We start from the raw sequence: 13,213 nt of genomic DNA, 5'->3' as shown, positions 1-13,213 counted from the left end.
CACTACAACAAAACTTTCGAGATATTCAAGTTATAGAGGAAAGTCATTACATTTTCTAGCTCTGGAGGTTCTTGTTCATGATTGGTTCACCCATTTTGGACTAGCGGTATCATTTACACTACAATCCCAGAGAGTAAAGAGAAAGAAAGAGCCTGGGCTGCCTTTAAGTGTCCCTTCAATGGTGACACACCCCTCTCTCACTACTCCTCTCAAAGGTTACCTTACCTTCTGAAGTGTTACCTTGGGATCCCAGCCTCCACCTCCAACCCTTGGGCATGTGGGGGCATTGATCAGCCTTGCCATCACAGTGAATAGTTTAGTCAGGCACATTCAAACATAGAGCTCTTGAGATTCAATGTGCTTAAGGGTCATTGAGGATTTTTGTAAATGTAGCTTCCAACTCTGCAGGTCTGGGCCTCTATGGAATCCTCTATTTGCAACCAACTTACACCCAGAAGCACAGACACGGCGATTATGATGCTACATCCTTGAAGCATGCTGTGTTTAAACCCAGGCTCCACAGGTTTTAGCAGGAGGCCCATGAGCATGTCACTTAACCTGTTTGTCCCTTGACTTTCTCATGAGCAGTGACGGTGACAGCAATGTAACCACCCTATGGCATGGCTGGCTTGGGAAACAAAATGGAAGAGTGACTGCAAATATCCCCAGAGTGTAGAACTCACCATGCAGCACACAGAACAAGCTCTGGGTTGTGAGCAATGAGTAATTGCTCAGTCGGGCGTTAAGATAGGAGAGATTAGTGCCCCTGGAGCCCCGTCCTCTCTATGTGCTCCAATCAGAAGGAACGGCTTCAGCTACAGAGGGCAAACTTTGTTGTGTAGTGTTGGTTCAAGTGGAGCTGTTTGAAGCTGTAGATCTAAAAGGTACCTACAGATCTGCTCTAATTCATGGAAAAAGCTTTTGAAGTACTAAGGTCCGGTGATTAAGGCGGAGGCCATGGTATCAGTTTGCAGGTCACAAAGCTCAAGCCTTTGATGATCTTTTTTTTTGTTTGTTTTTTGTTTTTTTTTTGAGTATTTTCCCTGTAAGTAACAAGAAACCCCGATTTCTATATTCTTGCATGTTGGCAATTGTTATTATTCTTCCCACGAGAGTGTAGCTAAAGTAGTTTGACTAATATTTTCTTACTTAATTTGTGTGTGTGTGTGTGCGTGTGCGTGTGCGTGTGCGTGTGCGTGTGCGTGTGCGTGTGTGTGTGTGTGTGTGTGTGTCTGCAAGAATCCAGAAGAGGGTGTTTGATCCTCTGGAGCTGGAGTTATAAGCAGTTGTGAGTCACTGACATGGATGGGTGTGGCTAACCAACACTCGGGTTTTCCAAAAGAGAAGCTTACACCAGAGCATGGCTTTCTGTAAGATTTGATGGTGCTGTTTTCAACTGCAAGCTCTATGTACTTTGTATGCTCCCATAACTGATTGTGGTCACTTACTGAGTAAGCCTGGTATACACCTCCTGATATGTTCCCAACTATAAGTACTCCTGGGAGAAAGGCTTATCTACCTGTGTCCTAGAACCTCTCAGTGTGAGAAATGTCTGGAAAACTGTTGTCCCAGTCTGCCCTGCAGCTTGGTGTGGTTACATGATAAAATTGTGGTCAATGGGAAAACAATAGAAATGATGGGTACAGCATTGTGGAAAGTGCTTGTACCATGTGTTTCTCCCCATACTTTTTCCCATTTGGTTCTCTGGAATGCATAGCAAGAGCAGCTGTTTTGGGTCATAAAGTCTCAGCTACCTCTTAGGAAAATTTTGTTATAATTTGGTGTTCTGATGATCATATTGCATGATTTTGGCTACATGTACATTTATAAGACAAAGATATCTACCCCTATCTTCCACTAGACAGTCAATTTTAGAATTTCTGCCTTTATAGTTAAATATGACCAAGTTATACACCTTCAGATACCAGCTGATTTATCCCTCCCTCTAGTGTCATGGTTGTCATTTTACCTTGCCTCCATCCTTCCTTACTTAAAAGCCACACCAAGCAATGAGGAAAGGGGTGTGCTGCATAACATCTGAGAAGTCCATGAAATATTATGTTTATAAGCTTAAGTTCAAGAGAAGAAGGGTTAAAGAAGTGAAGAAGCCATTCTATTCCCAGTAGCTCTTGTTTATTAAGAGACATTCTAGAGAAGATTTCAAAGTTAACTCCCAAGGTAGTTAAACAAAAGCTAGGCCAGATGTCTAAGCTAAAGTTTTGGTCTCAAAATAATTACCTTTGTTAATTACCAGTAATTAGTGTCAGCAGCCAAAGCTTTCCTAAAATCCAAGGGAGAGAGAAGGGGAAAAGCAGAGAAAGAAGAGTGAAGGAAGGGGGAGGGGGGCAAAGCAGAGCTGTCCTACAGCATCTTCTGGGTGGCCTTGCTTCTGCTGGTCCAGGGGTCAGTCCAGGCACTTCTTGACTCCAGAATGGATGGACTTTGAATTTCAAAGGTCCCAAGGTCCCATTTCTCACTCAGGGTGGCCTAGAGTGCTCAAAATGAGGCCCAAGCCCAGGGGCACAAGGCCAGGTTCCCAGTCTTACTAGGGAAATGATTTTCCACAGGGTGTTACAGTTTAGCTCTTTTAGAATGAAATCGTGGGTATCAAATGGCAGTGGAGCTACACAAAACTGTGATATATCTAAAGTGTTAAAACCCTTTGTTTAAGTGCTGTGCTGAGTGCAGCAGAGGAAACAGGTGGATGTGTGAAACTGGCTGCCAGGCAGGTCCAGTGAGATGCAGGCCAGGCAGGTGCTTCACCAGAGGTCAGCATTGAGCTGTCAGTGACTGAGTGGGTTTTCTGGCTGCCATGGCAGCTCCACCATCACTGCCTTAACTGGCAGTTAAGCCCCAGGTGTCCAGCAGCGATTCTTCCCCAGAATAAATGGAATCTTAGTCATGGTGAAGAAATGGCTAGCACACTAGAGCTAGCACACCAGCCAGCCTTTATTTATAAACCTTGGGCAGTGGGGAGGGGTTTGTGGGTGAATGTGTCTGATTTGATGGGGTTAGGCTTGCAAGGATACTTAATCTACCTGCAGTGGTACAATATTTTATTTACATATAGTAACATGGGGTCCTATCACATGAAAGAAAGCAGAGCACTTAGTTATCCTATTGGTGGAAGAACTTCTAGGTACAGTTAAAGGTCATTTGCTTAAGGCTAGGATCTCCTTAGCATAGGGTGGGGTACTTCAGGAATCCACAAGTGTTTGCTAAACTGGTTTTCTTATCAGGAAAGAGTCCGGCCTGTAATCTTCCCTGAGGGTTATGTGACTCTCCTTAGAAGATCTGGGGGCAGGTCTCAGATCAGGAGGAAGAAAGAAGATGGGAAGAGAAAGGGAATCTGTTGAAAAAGACCTAGCTCAGTTGGCTACCTGAACATGCCAGACTTCAACCTCTCCAGCCATGCCCCCCACATAGTGTGAGAAAGGAGAGGAGAGGAGAGTTGAAGAGGAGGAGAGAGAGAGAGAGAGAGAGAGAGAGAGAGAGAGAGAGAGAGAGAGAGGAGAGAGCAAGAGAAAGAGAGAGAGAGGGAGGGAGAGAGAGAGGGGGAGGGAGAGACAGGAGAGAGATATTTTTCAATATAAACATACCTTTGGCCATTAAATCTTGATGCTGATTTTTAGCACCAACAACACTGGGCTTTATAGAAAACTGAACATTTTCCTCCAGTTGACACTGGTATCTTTTGCTCTCTTACACAGTCCTAATTTAAAGTTTTGCAGCACAATTTCTTAGTTTTATATCCCCTTTTTATTAACAAAATGATAACATTTTCTTCTACCCTGCCTCATGAAGAATATGTACATTGAGGCAAACTCCAGCAGACAATGCAGTGATGCTTGCAGAAATGTACAAGGGTCTATGTGTTGCCTTTCCTGAGCATTCTGTCCTTGGCCGAGGACTGAGTGGGGGCTGGAGCAGCCCAAAGTAGAGGTGGTGGTTCTCTCAGAGGCTGGTGGATAGCCCAGGTGTTCAGCACTTACTAATTATAATTACATAATGTAGAAATAATATCCCCAAACTCTACACGGCACATCATGCTTCCAATTGGAGCATGGATGGACAGTGCTTTATGAAAATACATGAACTGTCTGTGTGCCATCAAATTACTTTGCATCTATTTGGGAGACTTTGCATGTGCACACAATTTTTAAGGGATAATATTGATAATTGCTTCCTGTTAGCAATTCATTACAGATTTAGTCCTTTTAACATGAAAGCAATGGTGAAAATATTTTACTCTTTAAATCTGTACCAAAAGATCTTACATTATCCATACACTTCCCTCTGGCCCCCATCAAGGTTTTCCTTGATACCAGATTTATATCATATTACTGTACTGAGCCTCTCAAGATGAAAAGCCAAAAGACACACACTTCCTTTTCTTTCACTCATATCTTGAAGTCTCCTTGATGAGCAGGAATATCTAGAATTCACTGAGTGAGTTTTTGCAGTTAATGAAATACACAGAGAGACACCAATTATACCAAGCCATTGAGACTTGTAGGTATGCACATACTTATTCCATAGGCTTACATCACACCATGTACTTTTTCTCAGGATTTATTCTCTGTTTAACAGTGATTCCTAGCTTTATTTCAGTCTACTAGCAGCTTCTTTTCTTTTCTTTTCTTTTCTTTCTTTCTTTCTTTCTTTTTTTCTTTCTTTCTTTCTTTCTTTTCCAGAACTGAGGACTGAAACCAGGGCCTTGAGCTTGGTAGGCAAGTGCTCTACCACTGAGCTAAATCCCCAACCCCTCACTATCAACTTCTTAACGCCATGAGGGAGACAAACTTCACCTACTTGATAAACATTCTATCTGTCTGTCTGTCTATCTATCTATCCATCTATCTACCTATCTACCCATCTTTCATCCATCTATCTATAATAATTGGTCATAGAGCTCACTGGAAGGGAAAGGGAACCTGAGGTGATGCTCATGCCAAAGAATATGATGCCATTTGTATCAAGCATTGAATGTAAAGTATCACGCTGTGCTAAAGACTAAGGGTTTACTTGCAAAGATTACATAAAAGGGACAATTCATGGATTCAAGGAATGTCTGCATTTAGAAAAGATATATTTAACACATCACCACACCCAACTTACAAAACCAACCACATTTGTTGGCATTTCCTTCTGGGTTTGTAAGCAGAAAAAGCATGTTAAATGTGACTAGGCATAATAATCTACAGGCCCATCTTACTTGCTTTATGTAACATTGGAACTCTTAATTCTGAAAGTAAATATTTTTACCCCATGACCACTGTTCATTACATTGATCAATGATCAAAACCACTCAGTGTAATTGTAACTTTTAATTTCATGACTCCCTGTTCAACTAGACTGTCTTTAATCCCGTACCTCAAGTGCTGTTCTGAACTGCCCTGCTGCCACGGCATATTTCTTCTGTCTATAGCAAGAGCTGGCATCCTTTAAGGCTACTTGAAGCCATTTGTCAATCTGTGGCAGGGTGGTGAGGTCCCGGGCACTTGCAGGTGTCATCATGGTAGCAATCTGGCTCGTTGCCTGAAGCCCAGTGCACATGTAGGACTGGGCAAACTCATAGCTCACATCCTCCTCATCAACATAGACCAGCTTCATTTCCACATCCATTATGTTCTTTAAGGGGATGTGAGGTAGAGGCGCAGTGGTGATGAGCTGGGTGTCCAGTTCCATTATCTTAGCCTCTTTCTTTCCCACCATCTTTTCTTCACCCTCAGCCTTCCGTTTAAGGGCCACCTTCTCTAACTCACTGCTTTGTTTTTCCTTGGTGCTCTTTGTGAGTTTTACTCTCTCAGCTGTGGGTTCTGTTTGTTTTTCTCCACAGCTCTTCTTAATTTCAGGTGGCACTTCCAGGCTATTGGGTGAATTTAAGGTGGACATCTTCTTGCTGGTATTTATCTTTGGTATAAGCAGATCACGATAGACTCTCTTTACTGTAGTCTCCAAATTCCTACTCTTGCCAGAATCCATTCGCCCTCCCCCACAGTCCTGCAGGGATGAGAAAGAATAAAGCCATTAAAACAATTATTCTGGAATCCCAGTGGTTTTAGCCTATACTCAGTTGCATTTCAAACACTGTTTACTTATCATAGGTACTTATTACTTAGAATAGAGCTGCATTTATACCATCCAGTGATTGTTCACCCAGTCCAATGGATGTTTCAATCGCAAAACTCACTAAGGTAACAACTCACCCAAAACGTATTTAGGTCTTGCCTGAAAAACAATTTACAGCTGAGCAGCATTGAATGAACCTTTTTATGAGAAGCCCAAAGTCATTGAATAGGAAAATTTTATACATAGCCCTAGAAGACAAAAAAGTAAAAAAAAATCCATTTCTATATTAATTTCCTCAGAAAGGCAGGTGGTCTATAACTCATTACAAAGCCCATTGCTATTCTGCATGATGGACTGGGGAGCAGAAACCATGGCCACTTCTGAAAAACTTCCAGAAATGTGAGCACAGTGTCTTCTTCATATGTTTACTCTATTAATACTGAAAGCTGCATGTTGGGGCATGTTTAAAGATGCTGTTTGTTAAAACAGGCTTTCATAGTAGGAGAATGTCACCTTGAACTTACGGTGACTTGGAGCCACGCATTCATCTGGAATCCACTGTTTTTGTAGTAATGACATGGATGTTGTTTACAATATGAAACATTTTCTCAATGTTCTGATGCATAACACACAGTCTAAAACAGAGGCTTTTCCATACTAGCTCTGCTTCTAGATTTGTTGCAAAATAAAAGACATCTTAGAATCTAATAATTACTGAATATAATTGGTTCTTATTTCATGCCATTCTCTGACTTAGTCATAGTCTGTACTGGGCACAATTTTGCTTCCTTATTTCACAAAGAATGTGAAGACTACGGGGGCTGATGCTTCTCCATGAACACCGTACTGGCTTCCAGCAGAACCCAGCAGAACACACCCCTGGGCACTCACTAAGTCCCTGATCACAGTCTTTCCTCATGCCATGCCACTTTTAGTGTATCTCTGACTATACTTACATCAGATCCAAAGAGAGAAGAGAACAGCCACGGTACGGCTGAATATGATTATATGATACAATGAGATAAGCATCTATTTGTGCTTTTCTTAATCTTTGAGCATGACTCCCTCACTAAAACACTTGAGAAACTTCTTCAAGCTTATTATTTTGCTAATATTGATTGCTTTCCTTTGTCTACTTGAGAGACAGCAGTTTGGCTCCCCAGAACCTTTGGAACACTGTGAACTGAGACCCAGTTGGTTCTTAAGGGAAAAAAGTGGACAACATAAAACTGTGCTTTACCCCTTGAAGTTTAAATCTGTCCTTTTCTCTACCTTTATATGTAGGTGCTAACATGAACATATTAAAACAGCTACCATGGCAGTCTTATTACTTCATAAGAAAGATAAAATGGGTAAGAAAGAATGCTGTGAAAGCCAGAGGAACTGCGTTCAAATACCGCCCCCCCCCCCGCCGCCACATAAAGGCCAAGCTTGGCGGTATGTGTCTATAACCCCATTGTCTGAGGACACAGACGGGTGGAGGAAGTTGCTGGCCATCTGTCCTAGGCAAAACATTGAGCTTCAGGTACAATGAGATTGTTTAAAAGAAAAAATAAGGCAGAGAGTGATAGAGGAAAATACCCAATGTCTTCCTTTGGCCTAATATGTTCACCTGCACATATGTATACTATATATGCACACATGCACAGAAATACATATCTAATTTTAATGGTAATTAACTTGGTGTTGTTATTAAATGCTAAATACTGGAGTTGTGGTTCCTTGACAGAATTTTACTGACAGAACTAATTTCTGAAAGATTACAATCTTTGCCAGTTTACTCTCTGCCCCTTGCTAAGTGGATGTGCATGCCAGTGAACCACAGGTCCAGTGCCACCACTCTACTCTGATAAGGCACTGTCTTGGTCTTGGAGCTTTCTACCTCCGCCAGTAAGAAGAAGACAGTGCTGCCGGCCGGCCATCACTCTGTTCTTGTTTGTTCTTGTACCCCGGAGGGTTTGGGCTGAGGGAACATAGGTGCAGTGCCTCAGCTGGGCTATCCAGTGGGTGTGTCCCAGAGCAGGGTCCATCCCAGGGACACTCTTCCAGTAGCACAGGTGCAGCTTTTGAACTTTTCCTGATGCTCAAAATAGCTGCTAGGAAGATCCATTCCCACAGTAGATTAGATGTAAATATGGACAATAAATGTTGGCAGGTGAGATGTTCCAAGAGTTTTTTTTTTCACGCTTCTTATCTCAACTGTTTACATCAGGCACCAGAGGCTAAAACACATCAGCTTGTCTATTGTTGTTGAGATAACGTTTCAGCATCTGTGGCAACAGTACTTGTTTTATCGGGGCTGACCTCACATCTTCAGCATGTAAATTCGTAACCATCTTTGTAACTGCTTCTCCTCAAGGGGATTATTTCTCCTTCCTCTAATGTCTTCACGTTCCTCTGCCCCTAACCTTCTCCCACTTCCCCCTGAATACGTGCAAGGAGAAAGGCTTTATTATTTGATTTGATTTTACCTTTCTTTTTGTGACCAAGGCTCTCGAGTGCTTCTACAGCAATCTTTCAGCCTTTCTAGAGAAATCATCATCTTAAATGCCCTGGCAGATATGCATAAACAATAGTAACAGAGGGAGAGAAAGCAGACAGGGTGCTCACAGGACATTCAGAGATAGGGAACAGATGAGCAAACCTTTACCGTCCAGGTATCTGAAAGATCAGTTATCACAAACTTGTCCAAGAAACAACAAAGTTACGTATCTCTTCCTCAACAGAATACAGCCCTGAATGTCAACATGTGTCCTGAAATCGACAATCTGAGAGATCAGGGCCCAAACCAACCTCAGCTTCACAGTGGTGGCAGCTGCTCACACAACTTTGATTTCAGAGGTTGAAGATGTTCCTTATAAAAGCTGTGGTGTCAAGTCTCTTCTTGGTAGCCTGGTATCCTTCCTCCGAGTGCTACCAGGTCTCCCCCTCCAGGGGACATGGTCAAATATGAGGCACCATACCCTACTCTTCACTCAACTGTGAGCATATAAAGGGGGAGAAAGTCCCCTTCAGGCACAGTCATAAGGGAGGGGAATAAGGGGAAAATGGGAGGGAGGGAAGAATGGGAGGATACAAGGGATGGGATAACCATTGAGATGTAACAAGAATAAATTAATAAAAAAAAGAAAAGAAAAGAAAAGAAAGCTGTGGTGCCCAACAGAAGAAGCAGGCTGCTTCCAGTGTTTCCAACCATTACAGACTTGCAGAGAAGCACTGTAGGTCCCGAGATCTTTCCCCACCCAGCCTCACACCTGCCTTTGCTTCTCACAACTTGAACGCACGGTGAACATTCCGCTAACTCCAGAAGGCACTCATTTTCAATCCGTCTGCTAAAATTTCCCCATCTTGTTCCCATCTCAGTTATATGTCCTACACCAAACAGCCATTCCAAGATAAGGACTGCCCATCTCTGTCTTCTCTAAAACAGATCAGTTATGGATTCAGGGATGACTTCTTTCAATAAACTGTCTAAAAGCAGACTCATTCTCCACTTATCCAGACATTAGCTCAGTGCTCTGCAAAAAGTTGTTCAAAAAAATGTAGGTCAAAACATATGCTATAAAACAGAGACTAAGTTATGTGCACTAGGAGAAAATAAAGCTGGAATCTAAAAACAGGTCCTTTTATATTTTGAGATTATAATACAATTGCTTCATTTCCTATTCCCTTCCTTTCCTCCTGTATCTCTTCATGCTGTCTTTCAAATTCACCATCACTCTGATCCTTGCACAAGAGGAGGCAGAAAGGTTCTAAGAGCTGGAGGAGAAGCGGGCACGGTAGCGCAGGCCTTTAATCCCAGTACTTGGGAGGCAGAGGCAGGCGGACCATTGTGAGTTCGAGGCCAGCCTGGTCTACAGAGTGAGTCTAGGACAGCCAAGACTACACAGTGAAACCCTGCCTCAAAAGCAAACAAGCAAACAAACAAGAGCTGGAAGAACATGCGGTGTGTGGTGAGAACTCCTCGCGATGTCAGAAGCTCCTCCCACAGTGTCGCACCACCATGACTGCCCAAATATCAGCTGGGCTAAGACAACAATAGAAGTCCTAATCCTAATGCGGATAGGGAGGTTGGAAGCCTGTACAAAGAACTACTGTAATTTACAGATTATTGCATGCAGAAGAAATAAAAAGCCCTGCCTAGGGTTTTTTTTAAGACCCAGGGAATGAATCAAGTGTGTTCAATGTAAGCAGTTCTGCCATAGAGTGACACTGCCAGCCTTCCTTGTACTTGTTCTTTTAGTTATTTCTTATTTTTTCAAAATAAGAAGCATTACACCATTTCCTACTTACATTTCCTCCCTGGAAAGCCTTCCTTCTATGCCTCCTTGTTCTCTTTCAAATCAATGGCTTCTGTTTTCATTAATTGTTGATACATACATATATGCACACACGCACACACCCCACATACATATATGTGTGTATTTATGTATATATGTGTATATGCATATATGTATGTATATGTGTGTGTCTGTGTATGTATATATATATTCCTAAATACAAAATATATGTATTCCTAAATACAAAAATACAATCTGCTCAGTCTGTATAATGTTGTATAATGTTACTTGTATGCATGTTTTCAGGACTGAGCATTTGGTGTTGGGTAACCAATTGGTGTGTCTTCCTTGCGGAAGGCTATTTCTCTACTCACAGGATTCCTTAGTTGCCTTTAGTTCTGGCCTTTCGTGCATTCATTTTGGCACATGCATTGCTGTTGTCCTTGCTCATCTCATGTATAAGCATTTATGTTGGTGAGACCCTATAGGGCAACACAATGTCACAGCAAACTGCCTGATCCTCTGGCACTTACAATCTTCCTACCCTTTCTTCCTCAGTAATCTTTGGGGCTTAGATGCCAGAGCTGTATCATAGATACATGGCTGGGATAGGGCTCTACGGCTCTGCACTTTGCTTGGTTGTGGTTAGGTTATGGTCTCTACCTGTGCAGAGACATGTCCTTCATTGGGTGTAAGGAGCATACTTCCCTATGTACAGAAAGACAAATATTAAGAATTTAATTAGGCCTTCTCATGATTTAGTAAGATGGTGGCTGTGGGTTATACTCCAAGATCCATGACATCACTAGCCTTGAGGCATGACCTAGGTTTCCAGTACCAGCTATGGCTTCCAAAAGAGGGCTTCTTATACTTGATATTGGGGTCTTTATTATGTAGATTTTAGCTCTTGGAGGGAGCATTTTCAGCCCAGGTGAGAAATTTTATTTAAACTGTATATATGTATTTATATACTATCATATTCATACTATAGGTAAGCTTAGGTAGGGAGTTAATAGTATGATTCCTATGGCTTTTAAAGAAACGTTAGTATAATTTTTACCCTCTTCCCTTCTGTATTTTTCTCCTTCTGTCCCCATAGTTAGAGTTGCCTTTTCCCCCATCAGATCATGTATACCCTTCTAACACCTTCTCTGTTGCTCCCTGACATCCCTGTCTTGGCAGTGGTCCCATTTTATTTTCCTGGTTCCTACAGCTACTTCAGGGTACATATTCACATCGAAAGATTTGGAGCTAGGAGCCTCAAGTAAAAGATAACATGCAACACTTGTGCTTCTGGGTCTAGGTTACCTCATTCTGTATGATTTTTTCTACTTCCATCTATTTAACTACCATTTTCATGATTTCTTTTCCTTCCTTCCCTCCCTTCCTCCCTCCCTCCCTCCCTCCCTCCCTCTCTCCCTCCCTCCCTTCTTCCCTCCCTCCCTCCCTCATTTCCCTTTTTCTTTCTTATTGAGCCAGATTTGCTAAGTTGCCAAAGCTCAACTTGAATTCACTCTGTAGTTCAGGTAAGGTTTGAAGGTGCCACACCCCTGCCTCAGACTCCTGAGTACCTAGCGCTGGGACCAGCTAGAGCTGGATTTTTTTTTTCTCACAGTAAAGCAAAGCCTTTTCAGAAAAAGTTGATTCTGAGAGGTTTTGATGGGTTTTGTTTTGCTTTGTTTAATCTCATCCCAGGAGAAGTACATTTTCTTCTTGATTGTTCAAATGAGTCATGTAAGAACTAGATTTAAACTATCAACCTCTTCACTCTTTTAGTAGTCAGGGTGATTAACATGGCATTAGTCAGTGTTCCTCAGGCTACATTTTTGATCTTTACTTCAGTAAAAATACTTTAAGAGAAAACTAATATTCGGCCACCATGAATGTCAAATGTATTTGTAGGAGGCATTCTGTAAGGTGTTTATTCTTTAGTTTAGAAGTCAGTATAGTAGTAGGACTGATTCTCTCATACTCACATGGCACAGATAATGAAGATCTCCAGCAAATGTTGGTAAACATTTGAATGGTCTGTGGGGCTTATAACAAGCACAGGTACAGGAAGCGAAAGGTGGTTCGTGCTCAGCCATTTCTATCAGGTAACCAGTTTACACATATTCACTGTATTTTCAACATCTATCTATTTATTTATGTTTTTACTTCAAGCACGTCATCAAGCTTTCTGTTCTACATGGGGGTTTCTATTACCGCTGAGACTCAATCAGTAGTTTACATGGCTATTAGTAAATCAATTTAAATTATCATTTTTCCCCCCTGAAACTGGCAGCTCAAATCTGGGCAATTCAGAAGAAGAGAATCCGTAAAATGTGCTCTCTGAAACATTCAACATCACAGTTGCTATGGTTTTCTTTCTTTTAAAAAAAGATCTAATTTTAACTTGCTGTTAAATGTAACCAGAGCGACATTATGAGGAAAAACACCTTGCTTGCTAGGTTACCGGTACACATTGTTATTTTTAAAGGCATCCTACAAAAACATTCCTTCTGTCTGACAGTCATGTATTAAGGCCATGAGCCATGATCAGGGCACAGGGATAGATGGAGAAAGAGAAAAGGTTGACCAGATCTTGGCATGTCAGTATTCACAGCCAGGAGAAAGCAGAGGTGGAGGATGGGCAGGAGGAGATGTACAGACAAACACTCCCTCCGTTCAGAGGAGATGCTTTCTTCCCTCACTGAACAGCAAGGGAGTGAAATGAGTCTCAGTCCATCTCCTATGTGGATGCACAGTTTCTGCAGATGCTGGACTACAACAGCACACTGGCTGCTAGAAAGAGGGCGTGGCTCGTGTGCTAAGATGGCAATAGCATGCCTGCTTCTGTAAGAGCACACGTAGGTATTTGG

The 13,213-nt window shown here is 42.1% G+C and overlaps 1 protein-coding gene across 3 annotated transcripts in view; it reads right to left on the bottom strand.

Moving 5' to 3' along the window:
• SPATA16 (spermatogenesis associated 16) overlaps positions 1–13,213 on the bottom strand; it is a 324,224-nt gene that overhangs the window by 290,647 nt on the left and 20,364 nt on the right. For all 3 annotated transcript variants that reach the window (XM_084769323.1, XM_084769325.1, XM_084769324.1), the window contains one exon: positions 5,374–6,003. In XM_084769323.1, coding sequence (XP_084625449.1) covers positions 5,374–5,985 — 612 coding nt within the window. In that variant the 5' untranslated portion in view covers positions 5,986–6,003. The remainder of the gene's footprint in view (positions 1–5,373; positions 6,004–13,213) is intronic.

Source organism: Acomys minous, assembly GCF_964271855.1.
Source record: "Acomys minous genome assembly, chromosome: 19".
In the NCBI taxonomy this organism is placed as follows: Eukaryota; Metazoa; Chordata; class Mammalia; order Rodentia; family Muridae; genus Acomys; species Acomys minous.
The sequence above is the reverse complement of the archived record's forward strand: the minus strand, read 5'-3'. Positions and strand labels throughout refer to the sequence as shown.